At 37.7% G+C, this 27,575-nt stretch overlaps 1 protein-coding gene across 4 annotated transcripts in view; it reads right to left on the reverse strand.

Moving 5' to 3' along the window:
* Nucleotides 1–2,911: 2,911 nt before the first annotated feature.
* The window catches only part of TENM1 (teneurin transmembrane protein 1), a 779,956-nt gene continuing 755,292 nt past the window's right edge, over nt 2,912–27,575 (reverse strand). For all 4 annotated transcript variants that reach the window (XM_012759551.3, XM_012759555.3, XM_020284904.2 and 1 more), the window contains 5 exons: nt 18,287–18,583; nt 12,241–12,628; nt 10,166–11,386; nt 9,434–9,576; nt 2,912–7,565 (listed from right to left, as the gene is read on the reverse strand). In XM_012759551.3, coding sequence (XP_012615005.1) covers nt 6,807–7,565; nt 9,434–9,576; nt 10,166–11,386; nt 12,241–12,628; nt 18,287–18,583 — 2,808 coding nt within the window. In that variant the 3' untranslated portion in view covers nt 2,912–6,806. The remainder of the gene's footprint in view (nt 7,566–9,433; nt 9,577–10,165; nt 11,387–12,240; nt 12,629–18,286; nt 18,584–27,575) is intronic.

Below are 27,575 nucleotides of genomic sequence, written 5' to 3' on the forward strand. Positions count from 1 at the left end.
ATTCGAAGATCTCTAAAAATGAGGGTGAATAGGGAAGGAATATGGAGAAATCTCTTATGTCCTTTAATAATTCTCTATGTAGGAGTTGGTGCCCTCTTTTTTTTTTTAATACTCTCAGGGTGGGGTGGGATGCATTTTTGGAAAAAATCCCCAGGTGATTGATACTAACATCCCCAGTTCCCCTATTGATTTTTGCTGATGAGTTGTGTTGAGACAATCAAGGTTGTTTTCTGTTCCATGAATGTTTTCACTGTATCTGTATGTGTGTGTGTGTGTGTGTGTGTGTGTGTGTGTGTGTATATATATATATATATATCAGTGAGTAAAAATCAGCAGAGCATTTTGAAGTGGTATAAATTCTAGGGTTCTGAGCAAGTTTCAGTAATGGGTTATCGGGACTAGTGTCAAGTTGAATTTTTGAAGATCTGTTGGCCAGATATCCCAGTGTCACTTGCAAATGTCTTCTTGTGAAAATTAAGTGCCAAATGGTGGCGATTATAATTGCCTAGAATGTAAGGCATCAGAGGAGCTGTTTTTTTTTTTTCAGTCTTTCATGATTGCCCCCCCCCGACTTCCTGCTGCCTCAACAACCATTTTTTGGGTAGTGCATTTGGGTGCCCTGTTATCTTTCTCCCACTCCTCCCTTTTTTCTGGTGATTTTAAAATTTTCTTTCTATTGCTGAGAAAGACTCCAAAAGGAGAGCAAAACCTTTTTAAAAGTCAGATTAAAGACTTAAATGTAAGACATGAAACCCTAAAAATCCTAGAAGAAAACATAGGAAAAACTCTTCTAGACATAGGCTTGGGCGAAGAATTTATGACTAAGACCCAAAAAGCAAATACAGCAACAACAAAAATAAATGGCCCTTAATTAAATCAAAAACTTTTTGCAAAGCAAAGCAAATAATCAACAGAGTAAACAAGCAACCTATAGAATGGTAGAAAATATTCGCAAACTATATATCCGACAAAGGGCTAATATCCGGAATCTACAAAGAACTCAAATCAGCAAGAAAAAAAAAAAAACAACATGAAAAAGTAGGCAAAATACATAAACAGATTTTTTTCAAACGAAGATAGACAAATGGCCAATCAACATATGAAAAAATGTTAAACATCAATAATCATCAGGGAAATGCACATTAAAACCACAATGATATGTCACCTTACCCCTGTCAGAATTGTCATTATTAAAAAGTCAAAAAGCAACAGATGCTGATGTGGATGCAGAGAAAAAGGAACACTTACACATTGTTGGTGGGACTGCAAACTAGTATAATCTCTATAGAAAGCAGTATGTAGATGCCTCAAAGAGCTAAAAGTAGACCTACCATCGATTCAGCAATCCCACTACTGGGTATTTACCCAAAGGAAAAGAAGTCATTTTATCCAAAAGACACTTGCACGTGAATATTTATTGCAGCCCAATTCACAACTGCAAAGATGTGGAATCAACCCAAGTGCCCATCAATTCATGAGTGGATAAAGAAAATGTCATGTATACGTGTATACACCATGGAGTACTACTCAGCCATAAAAAGGAATGAAACAATGTCTTTTACAGCAACTTGGATGGAACTGGAGACCATTATCCTAAGTAAAGTATTTGAGGAATGGAAAAACAAATACCATGTTCTCACTAGTAAGTGGGAGCTAAAGGATGGGCATACAAGGGCACAAAGAGATGTAAAGGACGTTGGAAACTAGGAATGGAGAGATTGGGAGGGGGAGAGGGATAAACACTTATCGGGTACAACGAACACTATCCTGCTAATGGGCACACTGAAAGCCCATACTTCAGAATTATACAGTGTATCCATGTAACAAAAACATTTGTACCCCCTTAATATTTTGACATTAAAAAAGTCATAGTCTAGAGGCATTTAAAGTTGCAGCAGGTACTCTTCCTTATTAGATGGTCATTTATGTCAGAGGTCCTATTTGTATGAAAAATAAAAATGAAAAGAGATGTCCACTTAGCATTAGTGACTTTCTGATTTCCGTACCTACATTTTTAAGATGATATGGTTTTATTGTTCTCTATTAGGGAGCCACTTTATCTATCTTGGGTGACCAGGCTGACTTGAGAATGCAGTTTGGCGCATGAATAAAATGGGACACGGTGTTCATTTGCAATTTTATTTTTTAAAAATGAAATATTCAAAGTACTTTTCTTTCAAATATCGACACATTAATGTTTAACTTTAAATATTTACAGCATGTTGTTGTGATGCTCTTGTAGAAAAATGCATGCTTCTGGCCTGAAAGCCAGAGCAAAATGCAAAAGACCATTTAACTGCAGCCAGAGAACATGAACCTGTACAGTATCCAGTCACTTTTCAGCACAGGAGTGAGAGCAGGAATACAAAATTGGAACCTATTGTTTCTTAGCAACATGGCTCAGGCCATTATAACACAATTTTCAGTATGATTAGAACCTCTAACTGTTGTTACATAGAAACTGAACATCTTGGCATACACTGTAAACATCTTTACTTTTCATGAGAAAGTAAGCAGCTAAAAAGAATATTTTTCTGACGTAAAGGCTATACTTCTCTTTTTTGCCTTCTCTCTTACTGATGCTTTTGCCAGAAGAATAGTAAAGATTAAGACATTGTCATGATTCATACAAGTAAAATATTTTTCAAGGACACAATCTGATATACTAACATTTATTTAAGAGGTTAAAGTCCACCACTAAATCTAAGGAAAGATTTTAAACTGCCAAACACATTTCCTTTGACAAATAATGTAAGATGACAACTGCCAAGACAAAATCCACAGCAAGATTAACTCTAAGTATTTTCAGTTACTGTTTAGGAAGTAATTTCTTCTTATACACAGTAGTATATTTGGTCCTTAATAGCTTTCACATGAAGGACACACTGAAGTAATAGTCACTATTTTGTGGTTTAATTCTTTTTTGTTGTTTATTTTCTGTGTGTTTTTTTGTTTTCCTTTGCTTTTTTTTGTTTGTTTTTTTCTTTCTTTTTTCTTTTTTTTCTATTTTTTTGTTTTTGTTTTTGTTTTCTTTGCACAATAAAGAACCTTTACAGAAGGCTGTGGAAAAGCTGAAGTACTAGTCAGGTCAGCTATGTGTATTTGAGTTCCTTTAAGAATGCAACAATAGTACATCTAATCTGTAGCCTTATGTCTTTCCACAAGCTATAATACACTCCCATCTCTCCCAATTTTTCTTTCAATCCTTGGTTACTATACTTTTGCTTCCATTACCACTGAACTCCACTACAATTGCTCTTACATGAACAGATCTTTATAAATGCAAAAACTTTGCCCTGACTCTCAGGTGATATTACAGCAGGGCCTGGTCTAGTTAAAAATATATTTAAGAAAAAATGGAAAAAGAGTAGCAATAACATGATGGAATGCTTGAAATTGTGTCAAGAGTGATGAAAAAGTCTTATGAAAGTTATAACTCAATTTTATACCTCTTTATGTAGGTAGCACATGAATGCCAAATAATACATTGTCAAGTTTTCATACATTTGGCTATGTCATATATATCATATTATATCATATTATATATATGTATTCTCTATATTATAGATCTTCTAGATAAATCGACAGTAAAGGGCACGCTTATTTTGTACATTTTTGGGGGTTAAAAATAAAACATATACTTATTTATATGATGTTTGGTTGAAAGTTAGTATGAATTGAGCTTTAATTCCCATTCCTTCAGAGTCATGCTTCTAATCAATAATGATTAGGATGACAACTAAAAATAAACATATTTGAATGTCTGTTAAACTTTGAACTTTTCAGTTCCTTTGTATCTCTAGACTATAGTGCAAGAGTCAAAACAAAACAGAAAAACACAAACAAAATGGGCTTAATTAGGAAAAAGAAACAACCATGGAGTATTCTCTGCCTCCAGCCCAGAATGTTCTTCATAGGAGAGTCCAACTACTGTGCTCTCACTTTAACTTACTTGAATGGTGTGTGACTGTGCAGTGTCAGCCACCTGTATGGCTGGGTATGAGAAATTCATATATTTCTCTGAAAACATTTTTACTTCCATCAGGAAATGTACATGAATTGTTCTTTCATTAATTTAAACTTCAGAACTACGAGTCGATGAAGGCATTCTTTCTATCCAGTTGAATAGGAAGCAATGTACTCAATATCTCCATGTTCTTATTAAGAAATGCCAAAATGTTTCTCTTAGATTTACTACTCATTAGTGCTAACCTTTTGGTTTTTTTCTTTCCTCCCCAAAACTTTAGGAGTTGTAAAAAGAACAGTAATAGTTCAAGGCAGTATTAAAACCACAGCTGTAAGTGATAAAAAGTGCATTTCCTGAATATAATACAAATATAACTTCAAGAAACTAAAGGCACAAACTAACTAAATATGTATTACAAACTAGAAATGCACAGTTCAAGGTAATTACTATTAAGTAAAAGCTTCAAATATTTGTTTCTAATGGATATTTAAAGCAGTTTGAAAATGTTACATCATTAGTGAATTGCAAAAAGTATAATTGCTTAAAATATAAGCAAAATAGACTCTAATATTGACATCTTGGATTAGTGATAAAATACATCATCACATTTATGAATGCACTCTCTATATACAGTTCACAAATTATTTTTCCATTAATTTAAAAGAACATCAGAGGTTCTAGGAACTTAAGGTCCATTTTTAGGTTGGTGTGGAGGTATTCAAATTTTCAACAAGTTTGTTAGTAATTTTAGAATGCCATCCTGAATAAAAACCATACCATTAACACAGGCCTGATTCAGGAAAACCCCAATAATATGATTTTAGTCTGGATTAGCAATATCTTGAGCTGGTGTGTTTCCAATTACAAAGAGAGATTAATTCATCGTGAATTCTCTCTTCCTCCCTCCCCCACCTCTCTGTGCATCTCTCTTTTTCTCTCTCTCCTCAGAATACATGTGTAAGAATGTGGTAATCCAACCTGAAGGTTTTGAAAATGAAATGTTTGCCCCCCCCCCGCTGTCTGCCCGTGTCCTTTCCTTTCCCTCACTCTTCTTTGTGTAGCAGGAGGCAAACTCTTTAAAAACCTTAACACGAGCCTGGCTTCTGACTTTGCATATTTTCAAAGAAACTGTCATCACAAAGCAACTCAATGACCCCATACTGCATTTAGGCAGTAGCTGGAAAGAATCCAAACTAACATTCCATCATAAATTCTCCTTCAGACATAGCAAATGTTCAGACTTGGTGATGAAAGTACAGAAGCTGGCTCAGGGGAATTTTCTACAGGCCACATTGTGCTGTCATGTATTTTCATTTGTGATAACTTACAATTACACAGCATTTTACAAACTGTCTCTTTGTCACTGGGCACAAATCTTCCAGCTCACCAAGGGGCTTCTCAGGAGTCCTAGAGATTGAGAAACTGCTGCTGATATTAACACTAATCCTGACCTTTCTCCAATTTTTAAATGATCACGGAACAAATAACCTATCTTGGAATATAGTAACTTTCCTAGGCAGGAAAGATGATTAAACAAAAATAAACGGGTAAAGGTGGATAACTAAAATAACTGACCATAAAAATTGTGTTAGTAAAAACTAGTCTGCCTCTCTTTAATTAGTTGAAATGTTTGAAGTTGGAAAGGATTCACCTGATTCAAGTTCCTGAATATGACTAGGAGATGTTCAATACAGAATTGTACATTTGAAAGATAAATCTAAGTGGGCTGAAACAACGTGGCAGAAACTGCTGTGATGTTTGGTCTGGTCTTCCCTTTGGTATTTTCATTTTAGTATTAGGTCTATTTTTTTTAAGGTTTTGAATCTTATGAATTTCTGCAGTAGTAGTTACTATATTTATTGGTATCTCAGGCATGTATACCTGCTAAAGCCTCGTTTTTTTTTTTTTGTACCAGAATCATACTTTTTAGTAAATTACCTTTCATGTGCACAAAACCATTGAATTAGTGTATAAATACTGAATCACCAATGTGAAACTATGACCAAAACACACCCTATATATAAATGAGAAATTCCTACCCAGGTTAATAAAAGCTATGTTTACATGACGCCAATACAGCTGGACAATTTGATAAAAAAGTTTAGCCAAAACAGGTTGTCTGAGAGACGTCACATCGGCCAGCTGCTTTGGTATCATGTACACACCAAGCAAATAGTGGCTATTCAGTCTGGTTCCCACACCCACGGGGAAGCATGGTAGACAGAATCCAGCCACCACACGCCAAAACACAGCACAACAACATGGCATTTACTTTAACAAGCAAGGAGGAATAAACAGGGAGGAAGGGCAAATGGGTCCTGACTCTAGGAGATGGTGGCTGAAGACATTTTACACTTCTTTTTAAGTTTCCTATAACAGATCCAGAAAATGTGAAAGAGCTGGCAGTCTTTCGTAATGCACGGTTCAGATACTATTGCACCACCTTTTCAAATAGCCTGCAAATTCTGCCAGCAGTTAAGTATGAAACTTCATGTCACAATAGAGATAGAGAACCTTGTGTTCTTTCCGGATATTGGAACATATGCATGGCTCGACACATTTAAAGTGGTGCTTTCAGAAAACTGTTTTTAGCTGTTTAAGTTCTACTTGTGTTATTTTGAATACTGCCACACAAGAACTAAAAATCTCTGTCATTTCTTAAAGAGTTTAAACAAACAATATTAAAATACCATCTTCCGTCACATTGAAAGGCAGTTGGATATGTTTTTCCTCCATATTTACATATACAGAGTTCTGATCTAGAAAACCAATACAATAAACCATTTTATGTTTTAAAAACAGGCAGTCTTTGGTGACGCAAAGGCAGAGATTTTTTTTGTTACCTCCTGCCTATTTCGCTCTGTCTCATAAAGTGAATATTGTTGGCACTGTCAGAAAGTTCTAAATACTGCTCCACAGACAAAACAAAATACCCATCATAACCTTGTACCCTCCCAGTGCTCAAAAGCTGCTGCTTTTCCCCCTCTGTCCATGCCCGAATCCCCTCTTCTCCTTCTTGCAGCCTTCTTTGTTCCTTAGTCCAGGCCTGGGCCACAGCGCGTTGTCTGGCGATCTCCAACACATGATTCTTTTCTTCTTCGACAGTCGTCCCATACCGGATGTTGAAGCATAGGGCCCCGTGCTGGAGCTGAATATCTGCAAACCGTCTAGTCCTCCCATTCAACACAGAAGTCATCTGGGACACTGTGACATTGACACCATTCTCCAGAATCCGCCTCCCCCCAGTGTTACCGATGAGCACCAGGTCTTCCTCCAGAGACCCAAGCTTAATGAAATAGTGAGTGTCCCTCCCCTCTATGGTAAAATGTAGGTTTTCCAGGTAATGAGCATTATTAAGAATGGCAGCAAGCCGCCTGCTATCTTCATTAGCTACTCCTATAATATCAGCCGTGACTATGCCATCCTTGATGGCAAATTTTATACCTTTTCCAAAGACAGAAGGGACAGCAGCAAACCTTGGTTGCTTCCCTCCTTCAAGGCACCGTCCATCATTATATCGGGGAGTCATAGGAAGTTGGTCCAGGGAAATGAAATTCCTAAGCTGTTTCTGGAGCTCACACTGAATGCCCAGGATTGTCTAGAAAAGAAGAAAGGCACGGTGCAAATGCAACACAGTGTTAGACACCTGTCATACGCTTGGTGGTTGTGGAAAGGACAGGCTTGCAAAGTTGCTTTCTTCTCTCTTTAATTTGTCAGAGAGTGATTTAAAAACAAGCCAAATTTGGAATCTTTTCATCAGGGATTTTGAAAAGAAAGACTAACAGGTGACTGACTACGTAGCATTGGTTTTTATATATGGTGCATGTGATATTTTGATACAGGCATACAGTGTGTGATAAGCAAATCTGGGTAATTGGGGTATGTATTACCTCAAGCATTTACCATTTCTTTGCCTAGCATTCTTATATCTTAGTGGAGTTAAGCATAAGGAAATATGTTCAAACTTGATATCATAAAATTTCAGAGCTAGAAGGAACTTTAAGTGGGTCAAGTTCCTTCCAAAAACAGACATTTTATTTTCACCAATATCACTGACACTGACTAGATGTTATTACTATACTCTACATACAGTAATAACTGTACTCTACATACAGTAATAATATCTAGGGTGACATGTAAGGCATAAGCTTTCAACAGCTTATGACATTATAAATAACTATGGCAAATGAGCAAGAAGTTCTTCAATCTTTTTCATGGACTTAAGAAAATCCTTTTTATTTTCACAATTTTCAAACATATTAAGAAATAAAGAGAAAAGATGAATAAACCTGCAAATATCCATTACGAAGCTTTAGCAATTTTCAATATTTTGCTAAACTTTTTTTGGTAGGACTTTAAACTACAAAAAGTATTTATATATCATATGTATTTACAAAAATGGAGAAGCCTACAGTATGTATTTAGAATTTCCTTTGCCTTATAAATTTTTAGACTTAAGTTTCTAGCCCTCTCACTCAAATTTCAGTTTTAGTTAAAACCATTTTTTTTTGCAGACACAGATATTCCTGTTTCTTTCAATTCAAAGAAAACGTTCCTTTTTGTTTTCATTTGTATCTCATACTTCTGATGAAATCATCTGCTAAATCTCAAATGTTTTGGTGCTTCTATTTTTTCTTTTCTTTTCTTCTTTTTCTTTTTCTTTTCTTTTCTTTTTTTTTTTTTTTTTTTTTTTGAGAAAGGGTCCTGCTCTGTCACCTGGGCTAGAATGCAATGGCATCATCATAGCTTGCTGCAACCTCAAACTCCTGGGCTCAAGTGATCCTCCTGCTTTAGCCTCCCAAATAGCTGGGACTACAGGTGCACACTACCACACCTGGCTAATTTTTCTATTTTTTGTACAGATGGGGTCTTGCTCTTGCTCAGGCTGGTCTCAAACTCATGGTCTCAAGAGATCATCCTACCTTGGTCTCCCAAAGTGCTAGGATTATAGGCCTGAGCCACCGTGCCTGGCCTGGTGTTTCTACTTTTCCAGAGACTTTATCCCTGTAGTATTTATTATTTTTGCTTCACTGCGCATGTATATTTTTTCTTTATCAGAATAATTTTATTTTGGTATTCCCATGCTCTTAGGGTACCATGTTCTAAGTCAGTCTTCATTTGGAAATCTGATGTTTTATATCTTTTAGTGAACAATTTTCTCTATATAGAATCCATAATTGCTCTTGGTAGCCTATTTCAAATTTTAAAAGTTCAGTTCCTCTTTCCTCTTGTTTATCTATTGCAGCAGCCATTAAGTAACCTGTTAGTCTTCTCTTTCCCCAAAGCTCCAATTCTCTGGTCTTTTCCTCATGAATCTTTTTTTTCTACCTCCTCATTAATCATGTAAATTTTAGTGAATATTTAAAAAGATTAAAAAATAAGCAAATATATGTAGCTACCATTTTATGGTATTGAATGCTGTTCTGTTTTTTTCAGCTAAATAGAGACGGGAAAACTTTTACTAACCTTTCCAGGATCCCACTCTTGAGTTTTTGTCTGAAGCTGTAGAAGCTCATAAGTTACTTCCAAATTTTCTAATTCTGGTTTGGGAAATCCAGGTAGTACATTGTGTAACTGGAAACCAAATAGCTCCAACCAACTTCCGATGTCTGTGAGACACAAAATTTAAAAGAAAAAAATTTTAAAGTCTATACTTTACAACCTTTGTTAAAAACCTGAATGGTGCCCCTCCTGCCTTCAATATGTTTAGGCAATGGGAAGTTAAGGATAAACCACCCCTGCTTATATGATCCACCCTAAAACACATGATCCTCTCCCTACAAGGAAAACTTCTGACTTGTGGATAATGCCAGAGATAGGTTCAGTTTACTACATTGAAGCTCTTAATGTGATAGTGGTACTAAGGCCACATGGATCATAATACTAGATTTCTATGATACAACACAATTCTGAATTTTTCCTTGATGAAATTATTCATATAAGCTTTTGAGAGTGAAGCATAGAAACAGAGACAGCTTAAAAGGAAAGAAAAAATATAGTGGGATCCAAAAGCTTCACCTTTTACGTTAATGTACATGTTTTGCTCACTCTAGAAAACTAAAGAAGACAGTGAATGCAGGATAACTTGTGGGCTAACTGGCAGGAAGAGGAAGCATATTTACAAAGGCATTGAGGCTATGTGATAAAACAAACAGCACTGAGTTATCTCAAGTTTAAAGTCTTACACCATTTAAATACCTGTGGTATACTTTGCAACATCTTGAATTTTGCCAACTGGGTAGTTATTCTCAAAGGAGTAGAGGTTGAATGGTTTAGGAAGGAGGTTCAGCTGTTTCCATATGTGATGATTAGGTGTTGTCCATCTGCCAGCGACAACATCATAATCCCTTTGCCCCAGGTGCACTAATTTAGTAAGGAAATCATAGAGGCCTCCATGAAAACCAATGATGACCTGAAAGTCAGGGTAAGTGTCATGATAGATATCGCCATAAGGTGTGTACAATATCTCTTTTATGACCTGACCTCGACTACTGAACACAGCTAGTGGTGTGCCTGTATTATCACAGGCTACATAATATTCTTCACCACTGCTTAACTCCATGGCAATAAGGTGACCTTGGAGATCATAATACAGAGATGTAATCTCTGAGCTCGTGTGGTTGTACAAATGAGTAACTCTTATGGGGTTGGCAAGGTCTGCATAAAAGAACTGGAGGTGCTGCCCTAGGCTGGACTTACTGGCGACGCGTCGCCCAAGCCCATCATAGTAATACTGCACAGTCCAGCCAGAAGCCTTATTATAGGCTTTCTGCAGCAGACCATTAGAATTATATTCAAATACATCATTTCCCCTCTGCCTCAGAAAGCCATCTTCATCCATTTTATACTGAATTTCTCCTAGTCTGGTGATGCGGTCTCGGAGGTCATATCGGAGAGGAGTGAGACGAGCACTATTCCCATGGCTTAAGAGGTTGATGTTTCCATTCAGATCATAACTATAACGCCACTGGGTTTTGTCATTTACAGAAACGGTCTGAAGTTGTCCATCAGCATCGTATTCATAATAGTACCTTGTTATATTGGCATCTACTCCTACCCTTATGTCACATATTACCATACGGCCCATGTTATCATATTGAATAGTCATCCAGTAGGCGATTGCCTTTAGGATTTCATACTGGACTTCAATGACTTGTCCATTGGCATTGAAGATCTTGGTGTGCTTCATCACTGTAGTAGTTATGACCTGATTTAAATCGTAATTAATCACACTGAATTTTCCAAACTGCTCTGTTCTACCAGAGACATCAACATATCGGTACAGATCTATGGGCAAAGGGGTTTCATTGATCACAGCTTGCATGCTGGTGACACGGAAGTTGTTGTAGCTGTAGTCAAACCGTGCATTCACAAGACCTTCTTCACTGAATCTGAAAATCTGGCGTCCAATAAGAGGTCCTGTGGGAACCAAAATGAAAATGAGAAAAAAGTTTAGGGGATTAATGTGGAACAGTCAGTCAGAAAGGTCTAGTGTTATTTTATTTAGTATTGATCCTTTTACATTCAAAATTTTTAAATATGGAGATTAATCTTTGATATCTAATGCCTGGGGATAGCATCTTATAGAGATATATTCTCATAGTGGTAGTCACCAAATATGGAAAAACATTAAAATACTGTTTAGTATTAGTTATAGAATAATTTAATTATAGAAACTACATTAGTTTCGAAACCCATCCAGTAGCCTGAGGTGATGAAACTGATTTATGAACATGCTTTCTTGCTATAATCACTGGCAAAAAATGCTTTCATCTCATTTACTCTTTGCTACAAAGTCATAGGGTCAGGTTCTGACAAAGTCCAGCATTAACGCAACTGGATTTGGGCATTTTATAAACCCAAAGGATGAAATGTATTTGAAAGTCTTGACTTTTGAAGATATTTTGTCATCAATTGAGGCTCACAGAGGTTACACAGGGCTTGAACTAGTTTCAGTGAGACTCATATCTTGCAGCTGCATCTTTGGGAAGATTTAGTGGTGAGTTGGAATGGGTCTACAGTTACACCAGGCACTTAGATCTCAACTTTCTTGAGAGCTGAGAGAAAGAAAGAAAAATGCACTGTATGTTTTTAAGAAATCAGCCTTCATCAGACATGTTTTAAATTTCCAATGGCAGATAATTTGATAAATAAAGTGAAAGTTTGTTGGATTGAATGTGTGTAGGTTAATGTTTCTATCTCAGACTGCAGTCAGCGAAAACTTCACAAGAAAATACCGATGTTGCATGCATTGCCACTCTTTCATGACAAACCTGTTTGCCTGTATCTGATTGTGCAGATGAATCCGTCGTGCATCAGGTGTATCGTCTTAATCACTCCAGACGACTCTTCATATGTTAATGTCACCTGGGTGGTATCATAGAGAATCTCAGATAGCCTTGCTTGCTTAGTGTACTTGTACAAAACTCTGCGCCCTGTCCCCAGATGCAGGGTCTGTAGCAGTCGGCCATCTCGACTGTAGTCTTGGATAAAAGAAGTGCTACTGTCTGGTGGGGTGTAGATGTTCCGGTAGTAGCCTACTGAAAGCATGGTTTGGAAGCTGTGGCGCACCATACTAGGCATGGTGACTGAGAGCAGACAGTCCGATTGGTCATACTCAAAGATGTAACGCCGCTGGCTGTGTAAGAGAAGCATCACCGACTGAAACGAGACAAAGGCAGAATAGAATAATATGAATAATCCCCCTCACTAAAGTTGAGGGGATTAAGGAAAACACACATTTCTCCATGCGACACAAATTTATTGAGCACTTACTATGTGTCAGGCACTGTGGCACACCCTAGTGGATACAGTAGTGCACAGTAATGGTGTCTATCTGCAAACTCATAGTTTAATGGAGGAGAAAGACAAGTAACCGAGCAATTACAATATAGTATGAAATGTGTTATGCCACGAGAAATACAGAGAGCTTATGGGAGATAGAGGAAGAGTATCTAATTCAGACTTAAGAGGCCGGAGAAGGCTTCTTAAAGAAAGTGACATTTAAGTTGAGACCTAAAGGATGAGTAGGGGTTGGCCAGGGGAAGCCAAGGAGGCTGGTGGGGCAGTGGTAAAGAGAAAAAAAAAACTGTTGGCAGAGAGCACAGCATTGTGAAGGTGAATATGTAAATATGAGATAACATGGCTTTTTCAGAGAATGAGGGGGATTTTGTGTGGCCAGAGATAGGTGTGTTGGAGGTAGAGGATGGGGTGGTGAATGGCCAGAGATGAGGCCAGCTAGGTAGGCTGGGTCCAGATCATGCCGGAGTTTCTAAGCCACATTAAGGAGTTTCGACTCAAACTCACTGAGCATGTTGGCAATAGAGAACCATTGAAGGGTTTTAAGCAAGTTAAGGGACAGGGTGCTTGCAGAGCTGGGAGAAACTCTCAAGTTGGTATTTTGGAAAGGTTATTGTCACTTCAGTGTAGAGATGGTAAATGGAGGGCAGAGCATGTCACATATTAACTTACAGTTACCAAAAAGTATTTATTGGCTTCACATAGCAGATGTCTTCCTAAAATTTGCATATAAAATATTATTACAGTATTATTTTGCAATTTGTATTTGAACTTCACTCTTCAATTCATGTTTTAATATTAGGAGAGCATGCCGTTAAAGTGAAGAATTCTCTGGTCATGCAACCTCTCTCCTCCAAACTGATCTGCATTTCAGAAACAGTTATTTGTTGAGGTATAATGCCTAGTATGTAATAGGTGTCTCAAAAATATTGGTTAATCTTAATTCTAAATATAGACCTAAAAGGAGCACTGTTTAGGGAGGACTCTAATTTACTGATATGTAAATCTCATCTTTTAATAAATATAAAACAACATTCACCCCTGGAGATTCTGATATAGCTCCCTAGGGAAGCTTCACCTCTATCCTTTTGAAAATTACCTTATCAAACAGAAGGATTTAGTTGAGCTTTATTTTCTGAAGTTTGTGCTATGAAAACAAAAGGGATTTTTTTCATTTTCCACACACAAATTACACATTTATGAATGTGAATTACATATGTAATGTACATTAAATCTTTTAAGTATTAAATTATGTTATGGTATTGAATGTGCTTTTTGAAACTGTATATTCTTCCTACCCCTCTGAGAATTTTTGATTTTGAATTTTGAGTCAGTTCCATGAAGTGAAAGTCAGTGGTTGTTTGCTCGTTCATTCCTTCTTTCCTTTCCATCAACACTATCCCAGGAGAGCCAGAGGTGAGTGCAGAAATCTTGTCACCTCATCATCTGTGAACAACCTGCAGCTTGCCACAGCCTGCAGTTCTACCATGGCAACCTCTGAAAACCCTCCTGAACAAAAGGCAGGAGACTTGGAAATCCTGAGTGGGCCTGAGGACAGGAAGGGAGAACTGTTTCTTTTGACCAAAGCAAAACTCAATAGAAGCAGCAAGGAATTTTCCTATGAATGGGGCAGCAGGTGGCAGGGGGCAGGGACAGAGAGGTTTTATACAGGATTTGGTGGAAAATGCCTTTGCATTATCTCTTTGCTGAAAGTCACATTTCTCAGCTCCTTTCTATTCCCTTCTGTCAATTTGCCATGAGCAAATGACATCTGTCACCTTGTGATGCGGCCAGGGACAATCACCATATGGTCCCCACACATTATCTAGTACCAGTCTGCCTGGGCCATGCCTTTTCCAGTCGCTGTACCAGTGTTGCCAAGTATTTATAGCACATTGTTATTATATTCTCTGCCCCAGTGTCATCCTGTGGCCTGCAGTAAACCACTGCCTGAACCTTGTTCCTAGGTGATGCTGATGCGGGACTGTCTGAAAAACTCCTTGGTCTGTTTGAAAGCTTCCTGCCAATGACAAGAATGTGGATGACGCGATTAGAAATCGTATGAATGCAACTGTTGTGTTGCCAGAATATCATTTAGCTTTCATTTGGCTACTTTCTCACTTTGGGTGGGTATTATTATCAGTTTGTTCAAAAACAATGCTTATGAGTCCATCCAATGTCCACAGTGTTGCTACAGGATAAAAGGCCATTTCTTATTAGTCCAAATAATAGAATGGGAGACTTTTATTCCTTTTGATTGTGAAAGCCTAAAAGATATCATTGTAAAGAAAAAAACCAGAACAATCACGGCTGTATACTTAATTCAGACAAGAATAGAAATGAGAACAGAAATTTGAAAAGTGAAAGCATTTGAATGACCACCAGATGGCAGTGTGGGGCCATCTAGAAGCTCAAGCCAAAGACTGCATTCTCTAAGCAGCCTTTGAAAACTTTAGCCCCAAAGAGGCAATTTCTGTAAATGTATGACTAAAATCTTATTTAATGATTATAAAATATATTTAAATGCATTTTAAAAATGAAGTTTGTAAGAATGGTTTTAGGAAACTGAAAGATTTACATTTACTGTAATACAAAATTTTAGCTCCACAAGTCTTCAAAAAATAATTAATTCAGAGAAGTCTCATAAATCAAGACAGAGAATTAATGACCACACAGAGAAAATTTAAGAAACAATAATTGATTTTTTAAATAGAGAAGAGATCATTAAGCAACTGCAGCCATTACCCAAATAATTATTTTTCTTCTAATGGCTACAAACCATTATGCATGAAAATGATATGCATAACTTTTACTTACTCTAGAGAAAGTCAAATTATTTTTACAAAATTTCTGCATGTTAAGGTGAAAAATCTTCTGCTGCTTTTTAATATGTCATGGTATAGATTATGGCAAGCAAATTTATAGAGGTAATACCAGAAGTATTTTGGGGTGTAAAGAGAGAAATACATTTTAAAGCTTGAGAATTCTTAGTTTAAAATACATCACAAGAACCAGCCTCTTTGTCCCTGCTCTGCCCCTGTCACAGTTAAACAATGCACCCGCAAAGGCCATGTTAAAGAGAGGACTGGAAAGAACACAAAGGAGGTGCAGAACTTCATTAAGTCACTAAAAAAGTCACATGTAAATGAGATTTTGGTAAATTCAACCTCTTTCCCTTTTTTTTTCATGAATGACAATTTCAAAGATTCTTTATTCCTTCTTCCCTCTCTCTCTCTCTCTGCTCTTTCCTGTCTTGATTTACCTTCACTAGCTAGCAGTTAAATTCTCTACTTGGGTGCTTTATATTATTTCATTTAATCATCATATCTATTCAGTGAATTAGTTATGATCACTGGTAATGATAATGTTAATAAAATCAATTGTATGATAAATGATTTTTGGAAAGTAAAGAACCATTTCATGATCATGTGTTTTGTAGGTTCTCATTTTACATAATAAGATTGCTTAAATAAGTGGCTATCCTTTTAATTAGAGAATAAATTAAACAGGAAATCAAGAAAGGGACAAAAGGCAACTAAAAGGCACGAATGAGCTGGCTTGTCTCACTGGTCAGGAAGTCACAGGGGCTTGTTTGGATACCCTACTCTGGGTCAGTTAGGTCTTATTTCTGTTCACTGCAGACACAGTCTCATGGAGGTGTTTTTTTTTTTTTTTTTTTTTTTTTTTTTTAAGAATTATTGCCAACTAAGTTTCTATAGCAAAGAGAACTCATGTGAATTTCGTTTCATGTGATTTTTTGCTGAAGTAAATTCGATGAAATAATCACCTAACTCAGAAAAGACAAACAATAAAATCTCCTCTTTGGTGTCAGAAAAGAGGCTAAATAATTGCATGCAGGGCTGAAATCTAAGTCTTCAATAGGTTCTTTTGTTATTGTATAGACAGCCTGAAGGGAAAGTCTTATGAGACCTAGATGCAACTGTCTATAGGCAATTAGCTCAGTTGGTCAGACTCTCGTGCTAATGAGGTTGGAGTTATGAGTACAAACACATGTATGCTTTCTAAGAAGTGCTGCCTACTTAACTAATCACATAGAAGACCTGTGGAAGGATCAGTGCAAACCTGTCCTCATTCCTGGAAAACAAACTCAGCTAATATTCTGTTAATAATAAGTGGCATCTTTTTATTAAAATGAGGGTCATCAATATCCACCTTAAGAAACAGTTTGCCTATGTACACACATCTCCAAATATTTGGATTTAGTTAATGTTGTAACAAGTTTGGCACTTTGTAGATACTAGTAATAGGATTTTGCCAATTGTTCTTGTTACTGAAATTCAAAAGAGGAAAGATCTGCTCCATAAGATTCAGATTTTCCCAGTGTAGAGGATAGATTATAGATGTGATAAATTTCTTTGGCAGGAAAGGGCATGGGATGGATACAGCAAAGGACTCTCTCCTTTTACCATGGCTCCTAAGTGAACTCTGCTTTACCTCCTAGGCATTTCCAACTTGATAAATTCTCCAGCAACTGACTCTGGGAAGTAGTAAGATAGTTTTGTAATGACCAGCATACTGACAACCACTGGTACACAATTTTTTTTTTTAACTGTGTGGAGGGCGTATCAGAAAGGCTTGGCATTATTCAATGCAAAGAGTGAAATTTGCCATGTGAGCTATAAGCTCCTATGACTTTTCTAAGAACTTCTAGGGGTTACCTTGCACTGATTACCCTTGAATCCTCAAGGGAAAGCATTTTTCAATTTTCCCAGAAATTAATTTAGGACTGATGAGTTCCTAAATTCATTGAATGGATAGATTTGGGAAACAAGAGGCACTATCTTAGGAGATCTGACATTGAGATGGCAGATAGAGATCAATTACTCTTACTGTCCTCTGGTACTGATCTGGCCAGAAACCATTTTGCTGTGTAGAGGCTGAAGTTTGACAAATGGTTTCTGTGGTGGGATTAAAATCCTTTTCTATTTTTATCAGACAGAGGCTTCAAACTCCTATTATGGATGCTACTAAAGACTCACTAAGCACAAAAGACTATTGTATTACCAGGGAAGCCCCATTGCCACCATTCCCTCAGGCTGATGACTTTTGAAAATTAGTCCTCAAATGTATATAAGGAAAATTTCACTCACTATCCTAACAAAATTAGAATTCCTTATCCTCTGGGTAAGAGGCCCTTTAACAGAGCTGAAATACATTAACACATAATTTTATAATTTTCTAGCTATTTTTCTCTCAGCATGAGCTTTCATAATAAAGGTACCTTTTCAAGAACATGAACAAAATATGCTCAAATGAGGAGAAAGCCAAGTCATTATTCTGACTTTAGTTTGAAAGGGTACTTGGCAGAGTGTGGGATTGGGAAAAATTTTCAGAGGAAAAACAGCTTATGCTTATAGGTTCAACATCTTTTTTGTTGTTGTTGTTACTTCTTACAGAGTAGAAGAGCCAGAACACAGAATTTTCTCATGCAGAGAAAGGGCCACTTTCAGTATTCTTATTCAGAAACTTGAAACTAGTTTTGTTTCCCTACGTACTTACCTTTTCTAAGTAGGTATAGCTCCAAATTTTCCCATCAGCCCAAGTTCTTGATATTATTTTTCCACTCTGGTCATATTCCATTTTTTCATTCCATGTCCCTCTTTGAATAAATGTCACCAATCCTGAAGGTGAATATGTGATGTTCACTTCATTATATCTGCTTACGGGAGACCACAGAACGGGTCGCCCAGTTTGGTCATAAAGAATTCGAAGGGTGAATTTTCGATGGTCATCATAGATCTTTCCTGTGCGGGTTATATGATCAAAATCTATGGAGAGCAGGTTTCTGTTATGGGCCTATGAAAAAGAGATATGAAATACATTTTAAGCAATGCTTTGGTTCCTCTCATCTAGTGCATTCACAATCACAAAGCCTTTTCTGATTTTCTAACCATGGGGTCTTTCTCGCCTCTGAATCTTCATGGCTTAACATTTCTCAGATGCCACTTGTATTTTTGTTTTTTGTTATTTTTTCTTTTGAGACAGAAGAGTTGCCCCAGCTAAAGGCTAGAGTGTAGTGGTGTCATCACAGCTCATTGCAATCTCAAATTCCTGGGCTCAAGTGACTCTCCTGCTTCAGCCTCCCAAGCAGGTGAGACTACAGGCATGCACCACCACACCTGGCTGATTTTCCTATGTTTAGTAGACAGGGTCTTGCTCTTGCTCAGGCTTCTGTTGAACTCCTTAGCTCAAGGGATCCTCCTGCCTCAGCCTCCCAGAGTGCTAGGATTACAGGCGTGAGCCACTGTACCCAGCTCACTGACTTTATTCCCCCACCAGAGTGTGTGCTCCCGGAGGGTCAAGACTATGGACTTAATTCCTGGGACGGTACCTGGCATACTCTAGACCTGCAATATGTGGTTGTTGATTGTTTTTTCCCCAGCTCAAGCCTTAATTGCATTGCTATAGTTCTCAATAATTATGTGATCCTATGTTATGTAAGTCGGATGCCTACTAAGAATTGGGGCTTCCTTCTTCCTTCTCACCAGTGACATGGCTAGAACATAAAATGGTGAATTATTTATGTGATTAGAAATCAGAAAAAAGGACTACAGTGAGCCCCCATTAACCAAAACAGAGAGTCTCTTCTTTGGCTTCTTTGTTCACCTGGGCTTGGAGTTACATGATTTCATACCTATCACAGGTGAACTCAGGTTGAGCCCTAGTGATGGAACCCCACTCAGCAATATTTTCATGGAGGCCTGCAGGTAAATGTGGTATGGTAGGTGTTGGTAGGTCTCCTAGCATTTGCAAGGGTGGCACCAGTAACTGAGGTTAAAGCATGGAGTTAAATTTGGACTTCAAATTCAGAAACAATTAGTAGTTTGGCTTGGTTCTGGTTGTAGGCTTCTTCTACTGTATACGAGCATTCCCTCTGGGCACCTCAAAATTTTGTAGTTATCCCAGAGCAAGCCTGATTCAAGGGACCTTGAACTGGATTCCATGAAAGACAGCACTCAATGGCACCTGACTCTGATGAAATTCAGCTGGGTCCACACGAGATTTACTCAATGACTTAGTAAAAAAAATTAAAACTCATGGCTGGGTGCAGTGGCTCACACCTGTAATCACAGCACTCTGGGAGGCCAAGGTGGGAGGATCACTTGAGCTCTGGAGTTCAAGACCAACCTGAGCAAGAGCGAGATGCTGTCTCTACTATAAATAGAAAAATTAGCCGGGTGTGGTGGTGCACGCCTGTAGTCCCAGCTACTTGGAAGGCTGAGGCAGGAGGAGACTCTGTCTTCAAAAAAAAAAATAACAAAAAGACTTTTACTGGGTTTTCCAAACAACCGGACAACTGACCTAATTTTTTTCCACTTTTTGACTAGTAAGTAGTGTCAGTGTTTGGCAGACCCACCAGAAACTTCTGCTATAACTAGATGATTACAATACAGCCACTTAGAAAATGCAATACTCAAGTAGTTCTTTTGTGTTCTACAAAAAAAAGTTGCTGCTGTTGATTTTAGTTATTAAGGAGGTTCAGTCCCTGCTGGCCAGCACTGAAGAAGGCCCTTTGGAAGAGTGGGGCTTTGGAGGAGGGGTAGGTGGAAAGCTCAGGGAAGGGCCTTTAAAATTTGTTTCATTTTATTTTGGTTTTAGTTTTCATGTTTTTTTAATCTGTTTTGTTTCATTATAACGTTTGATTTTGAAATAATCTGACTCATGAGAAGTTGCAAAAATGGTAGAGTCACCATATACCCTTCACCCAGGTTTTAGGAACAGACTTTTGAGTTTGCATGGAGAGGTTCCAAGTGTATCTGGCAGAAACAAAGGCAAGAGTGAAAAGGAGGGGATTTTGAGAAGTGTAAATAGCAGTAAACTGGAGTCAGGAGACATTCAACAAGCTGCCTGTCTGTGCACCAGTCATTTCTCTATCTGGGCCTTAGTTTTCTTGTCTGTGAAATGAGAATGTTACCACTTTACACCACAAAGCTGTGCTAAGAATTAAATGAGAGTACATATACAGGTGCTTGTAAACTGTGAAACATTAGTAATTGTTATTTTTACAATATAATGACTACTTTTCTCATTTTATTTAGGCCTGTGAATAGGCCTATGTGTCAGATTCCAAGGTGATTATAGTTTAGTGGATTAGATTTATATCTGTAAGAACTGTCAACATGATCCTGAACAGAATGTTAAATATCTGGCTAATGAGCTAGGGAAATAAAACCAACATTAGGGTTTGACTGTGTTAATTAAAATCAGACCAAACTGATTCACTTGCTACTCAACTAAATTTTGTTAATTTTTGACTTCTGTAGTCAACGATCTCTTTAAATATCTGAAAGCTATGCAATATGTCGTCAGAAAAATGCACATAAGCTGCATATAAGCACATATACGAACATTTTTGATACAATCTCCTGGAGGCTCCGAACCCTCCCAAAACACAAACATCAAACCTCTAGGAGTCCAAGTTCAAATTCCTGGTTCAGAAAGAGTTTTTATCTTAGTGGCCTGTATGACTGCAAAACCAACATTCTCATATCAGACTCTGGTCTTTTCTTGCTCAGTAATCTTGTGTACTTTGCTTTTTAAAATAACCTCCACTTCCTTATCCCCTGATTATAAAGTGATAACTTTTTCATTGCAGAAAAATTAGGAAATATAGAAATGTATATAGAAACTAATTACCTGTAGTCCCACCCTCCAATGAGAATCACTGTTAACACTTCCTTGCATTTCATTCCATTTATCTTTTTTTTACATAATCTCTGTCCATACATTTAAATCATATAACTAGCATTGTACCTAAAGTTTTGTGTCCTACTTTTTCACCTAATGCTTTATCTTCAGCAATCCTCATGTTTTAAAATATTCTCAAAATATGGCTTTTAATGATTGCATAATATCTTACTACCTGATAAACATTTATTTATCTATTCTCCCATTTGGGAAAATTAGAGTTGTTGTTTCTCATTTTTCTTTCATATTTTGTGTTTTTTTGAAACTTTTTAAAATGAATATTTCCTTAATACAGAACCCTATGAGTGAAATTACTGAGAAAAACATATTAAAAGACTCCCGATGCAACTTGAGAGATTACTTTATAGTGCACAAAGGCTGTACAAATTCATACTCCTATTAAATAGTAGTGGGAAAGCCCATTTCATCTGTCCTTACTAGCATTGTCCTTAATAGCATTACTTACTATTATTGTTAGTAAACTTTTCCCACTATGAGAGTGGGAAAATGGCAGGCTACTGTAGCTTAAATTTGCATTTATTTGATTACTAGTAAGGTTGAACTCTTTTTAACATCTATTGGCCACATTGTATGTCTTGTATGAATTGTCTGCTCATGACATTTGACATTTTTCTACTGGGGTGTTGCACTTTATGTTTTAAATCTCTTTCGGTTTCAGTTTCTTCACCAGTCAGCTGGGGCTAATGATATTTGCCCTTAATTTTGAACTTTTGCAAAAAATGACCTATCAAATGTTCCATGCCATCAATTCTATCCAGAAGACTAGTGATTAGATACTTAAATTATTTGGGGAGGAAAGTGTTGTTAGTCTCAGGTGTAGGTTTAATTTAGGGAATAAAGCCACAGATTGGGAATCATGACTCTTTAAACCATCTGTAGCCAATGCATGCAGTGTTGTCTTGCATAAATATATGGTAACCTGCTGTTATCACCTAAAAGGTGATAGGGAAGCATATATTTCCTGTCTTTTGATATGCTGGGCTTGGAAGCCTATAGGTACCAGGTGTTCTTTCTTCAACTACCCTTCCTGTGGTTTTATAGCCACATATCTCCAACTGTAATACCTTTCATTTACAATAGCTGTAAAATATCCATGTACTCCCAGAGACGGTTGTAACTATTACAATTTATGTTATAATGATAGTTAAAGAGCCAAAGTAACAAGTGATTTCTAGTTCAACTAAATTTGTGGTTTTATTTGTCTGATAGATTAAGTTTACTACTCAAGAACACATTTCTTAATAAAGTCATTACAGCTACACAAGCAGGGATCACTGTTTAAAATCCACCACAAAGCAAGCAGAACAACTCTGCCTGATGTTTTTTCTCTGCCTGTGAAGACTTCTGTAACTGTGGTTCTCTGTTTCTGGATAATATACCCTGATATTCCCGTGCTGCTGAAAAACTAGTTTCAAAGTCAGGTTTGTAAGCTAATGTAAAATTTGGCTAAGAGCTGAAAGGGCATGACGGTATTGAAGATACCCCCTTGAGTCTCCTGTGGAAACCACGTGTGAAAAGCCTGGGAGAGAGAATGCTTTTCCAGGTGAGCTCTCCCAACCTCTTTCTTGAGTACTTAATGTGCCACCAGTCCCTACTGCAGGAATCAGAACTAGGTTGAATGCCACTGACTGCCGGGGTCGTGGGCAAGATTGGGAAAGCTCCACGTTCATAGAAGTGCTTGCTTTCCTGAACGACGATAGCTCTTGACCCACGTGTGGGTCGTCAATCCTTATTTACACTCTTCCCCCAGTCTACATCAATCCTTTCTCTGGACAAGAGAGGGGCAAAAAAATAAAAAATAAAAAAAAATAAAAAGGTTGCAATTTGGGAATAGCTGCAAGTTCAAAAGGGTCTCTTTGGACAGTTGCACACTGAAAAAAGACCTTTGGGTTTGGCAGCTGATGAGCTGTATGTTGTGGTAAGAAAGCTGGACTTAGTAATTTTTTTCATAGGGGAAGATGTATTTATGTTGTAATTTATCCTTTGGCTTTCCTTATTTTTTATTTTTATTTTTTTTAGCTATACTAAGGAGGAGCAAGGAGAAGGGCTTGATTTTTTGGGGGGGGGGGTCACACTTGGACCAGAGAGGAAAAAGGGAAGCATGTACTCTGGAGAGCCATGAATACTGTTGCTGGCAGAAATGAAAGGGCCTGTGAAGAGTGGGTACAGGGAGAAGCTCCAAAGGCAAGTATCCTCTGCCTCCCTTCAGAGTCTTTGCTGCTTTTTCTAGGAGTTTGTGTTCTAATTGCTCAAGAGGAAGTCCCTTCAACTCTTCCAATTAGAGACTCATTCAATTAGCAGGATAACTTTATAGTATTGATCTAAAGGCATTTGCTGATATTTGACTGTTTGGGCCTACATTAAGGGCAATTTGCTAAGATTCAACAGACTACACACACATACATACACACACACAAATATGCTAGACTCTCAGCTACAATCACTGCAGTTGATTTTCTTTCCTTTAGGAGGAGGAGAAGGCTGACTTTTCAAGGACATTGTCTAGCATTTCACCTTAGAATACAACTGAGTTACCTGTTTAATTTTTGCTGAAGAAGTCAGAAGGTGAATAAGTGAGTTGGGCCACATACCCATGTCAGAATTTGGAAGATAAACTGCATTTAATTTTCATGAAGTTAAGAGAATGGATAGAAAAGTCAGAGCTGATTTTCAAGTAGCACATAATACTCTACTGTCACCAGTTTTAAGGTAATTAGTAGTTGATTTTTTGAAATCCATATCTACTTTAATTCCACAGATTTTATTTTTTATTGATATCTCGAGATTGACAATCAAAAGCTTACTTAAGCCTGCTTTTATTTCACAGAGTTGCCTACAAATGAGCAGGGCATAAATTCAATATTAGCATCAGCTTCTAATATTTCATCTGGAATTTCCTTTTTCTCTTTTTCTTTTTACTCCCAAGACATTCTCTTTACCTTAGCAGCCCACAAAATCTTAGCACCAGAAGGAATCTTAGGAAATGGGCTATTGAGCCAGACTGCCTGGATTCAAATCCTGTAATTGCCACTTACTAGCTGTGTGACCTCTCTGTGCCTCAGTTTCTTCATCTGTAAAATGGGAATAATAATAAGGTATTATAAATAGTAAATGAGTTAATATGTGGCAGTATACATAGTATGACCTCAAGGAGTGCTAATTGCTGTTATTATGGTTAATATTAATATTACTCCTAACAGAGATCACATAGTCTATGCCCCTCATTTTATAGATGGAAAAAGTACAAAGTTAGGGGCATACCAATTCTTTCTCAAAATAATACTCATTCTTCTCACCTGACTTTGGCCATATCATTTAACTTGGAGACTTTTTGCATGATGCTGATTTTCTCTTGTTTAAATACTTTTCTGTTGATTAATTTCCTTGTGTAACCACACAACATATATATTAAAATTTTCTAAACCAAATCATTAATGCTTATATATGGGTGAAATAGTGTGTGAAACAATACTTTCTTTCTAGTTATCTGAGTGGGGTTGACCCAACAAATATAATAGTTTCTATGACTTAGAGGCCCCAAGAATCACCTGACCAAAAATCAATACTGCTCAGTAGCCTTGATGCCTGATATCTTTTTATTTTTATTTTTTTTGAGTCAGAGTCTCACTCTGTTGCCCAGACTAGAGTGCCGTGGCGTCACCCTAGCTCAAAGCAACCTCAAACTCCTGGGCTCAAGCAATCCTCCTGCCTCAGCCTCCCAAGTAGCTGGGACTACAGGAATGTGCCACCATGCCCGGATAATTTTTCTATATATTTTTAGTTGTGCAGCTAATTTCTTTCTATTTTTTTAGTAGAAACGGGGTCTCGCTCATGCTCAGGCTGGTCTCGAACTCCTGACTTTGAGTGATCCGCCTGCCTCGGCCTCCCAGAGTGCTAGGATTACAGGCGTGAGCCACCGAGCCAGCCTGCCTAATATCTTCTGTCTCCAGGGGACTACTCAGAGGTATAAGCAGTTATTTGGGGTTGAAAACTATAGATATATTTTAAAAAATAGATTAATCTATCTTCAAGCAGCCTTCTTATTTAAATTTTCACAAGATAGATGCCTCACCAAACCTGAGGAGAAGGAAGTTAAAATAGTGTGAAGTGAGAACTTCAATTCTGAGTAGCCTGTAGCTGAGGCCCTGTCATCAAAGGCCAATTCTGAGAACGGAGGTAGATGCTGGAACCCTCTTGGCTCCCTCCCAAATTCCCCATCATTTGTTAGACTGAGACCCTGTGTTCAACTGGGCTTGTTTTCCCTTCTCAGCTCTCATCTGAACAGTCACATGCTGCGTTTAAAAACAAACCTACCCTATTCTCAGTTATCTTTGAGTGGAGAAAAAAAAATAAACCATAAGGGTTTTAGATGAGACTTGGCTTTATTTTGCTTCTAAACACATAATCATCTTACTTGATTTTATGACTTTGGTTTGAAGTGCTAAGCTTCTTCCATTTTTATTTTTTTTAATAAAGGAGGCTGCAGTTCTGGGGTTTTGCTGTAACCTTACAACTCAGTTTGCAGAATCTTATAAAGAGCTCTGGATCCAATGCTGGGATAAGTCTCACATTATGGCATTATTATCCATGGACATAGCAAGGTGCAATCTGGATGTAGTCCCTAAACCAGTTTGCTTTTGGTGAACGTCCAATTCTTTTACAATTGCCTCTATTGTTATCTGCATTCTATTAATAATTTCTCTATTGTCCAGGGAAATGTATTTATGGGGACAGATTGATGCAGCAGATGAGAAGATACATGGACTGGATACAAAAGTATTTTACAAGGAAGATGATTCAAACACAATTCGGGTTGGGGAAGAAATGGATTTTTAAAAATAAATGAAATTTCAGGATGTTAATGTGATTTATTTCACTTAATGGAGCTGGTGACGGATGGCCCAGAGGTAACAAATCCCTTGCCTGCTCAGGCTGAGCAGGGTGTCATGTTTCCCAATGGTTTGCTTCCCTCACCTTGAAGAGAACCCTGACTTTGTATGAAAAAAGAAATCACTGATCATTGAAGAAAAGCAATTCGTGTTGCTATATGTCCAAAGAGAGGTTTATCCCTTCTGATTATTTTCCTTTCCAGCTAGAAGGTCTGGGGTAGGTGTGACTGGTAGCTTTTCGGAACAATTGATATCTGTCATCTTACCAAATGGGCCTTTAAATGAAACTGTCATTTTGCGCTTGAACAATTAGTGCTTTATGATCTGCACATTTGCAAATTACAACCACACTTTTGTGTGGGTTTTCAAAGAGGAGCCCCATTTCCCACAGTACGGCAGGGGTTTCTATGTTGTGTGACTATCGGAAATTCTGTCTCAGCATCTCTGGTAGTTCCACCTGCTCTGGAATGGCAGTGTCACATAAGAAATAAATGATTCGGTCCAGGGTGTTGTGGTAGTTGAGAGCATCAGAGAAGCTTATTCTTTACACATGTGCTTACAAATGGGCCACTGCATATTCGGTCCAGGAAGAGAGAATGTTGTCATCAGCTTGCCCCTTGAAAAGCTACCAGAAGCAAAGGGACACTATCTCTGAAATAATAAAGTCCATGGGGAAAGAGAATGTGCTTTGTCAAAATTGGATTCACACCTACCTTTGGGAGCATATTCATTCTATTCAATTGGAAATGCCTAATCTGGGGAAACTGAGGCAGTGGTATAAACACAAATCCCTAAGAATGGGGAGAGCAGGTAAAAATTAACCAGTTAAGCAGCCCCCAGTTTCCTTTTGCCTTTTTCATGCTTTCCCTGCCTGGAGGCCAGCCGGTACATTAGAGTCGATTATTTGTCTCTTTTTGTCAGCATTGAAATGAAGAGTCAGGCCCTGCCAAGGTGGCTCCACTGAGTGGGGCGATGATTTATAGATTAATTATTTTAAGGAACAAGGCAGCACAGCATGATGCAATGGAAAGAGTGCTGCACCAGGTGAAGACCTGCATTTTAGCCCTGGCTCTGATCTTTAATAGCTGTTTGACTCTGGGCAAATCACTTAACCTCTCTGGGCCTTAGTCTCCTTATCTGTAAATTGGAAATAACAACAATTGATGGCTGTAATGATCACATAAAATCCT

Source organism: Microcebus murinus, chromosome X (assembly GCF_040939455.1).
Source record: "Microcebus murinus isolate Inina chromosome X, M.murinus_Inina_mat1.0, whole genome shotgun sequence".
Classification (NCBI taxonomy): Eukaryota; Metazoa; Chordata; class Mammalia; order Primates; family Cheirogaleidae; genus Microcebus; species Microcebus murinus.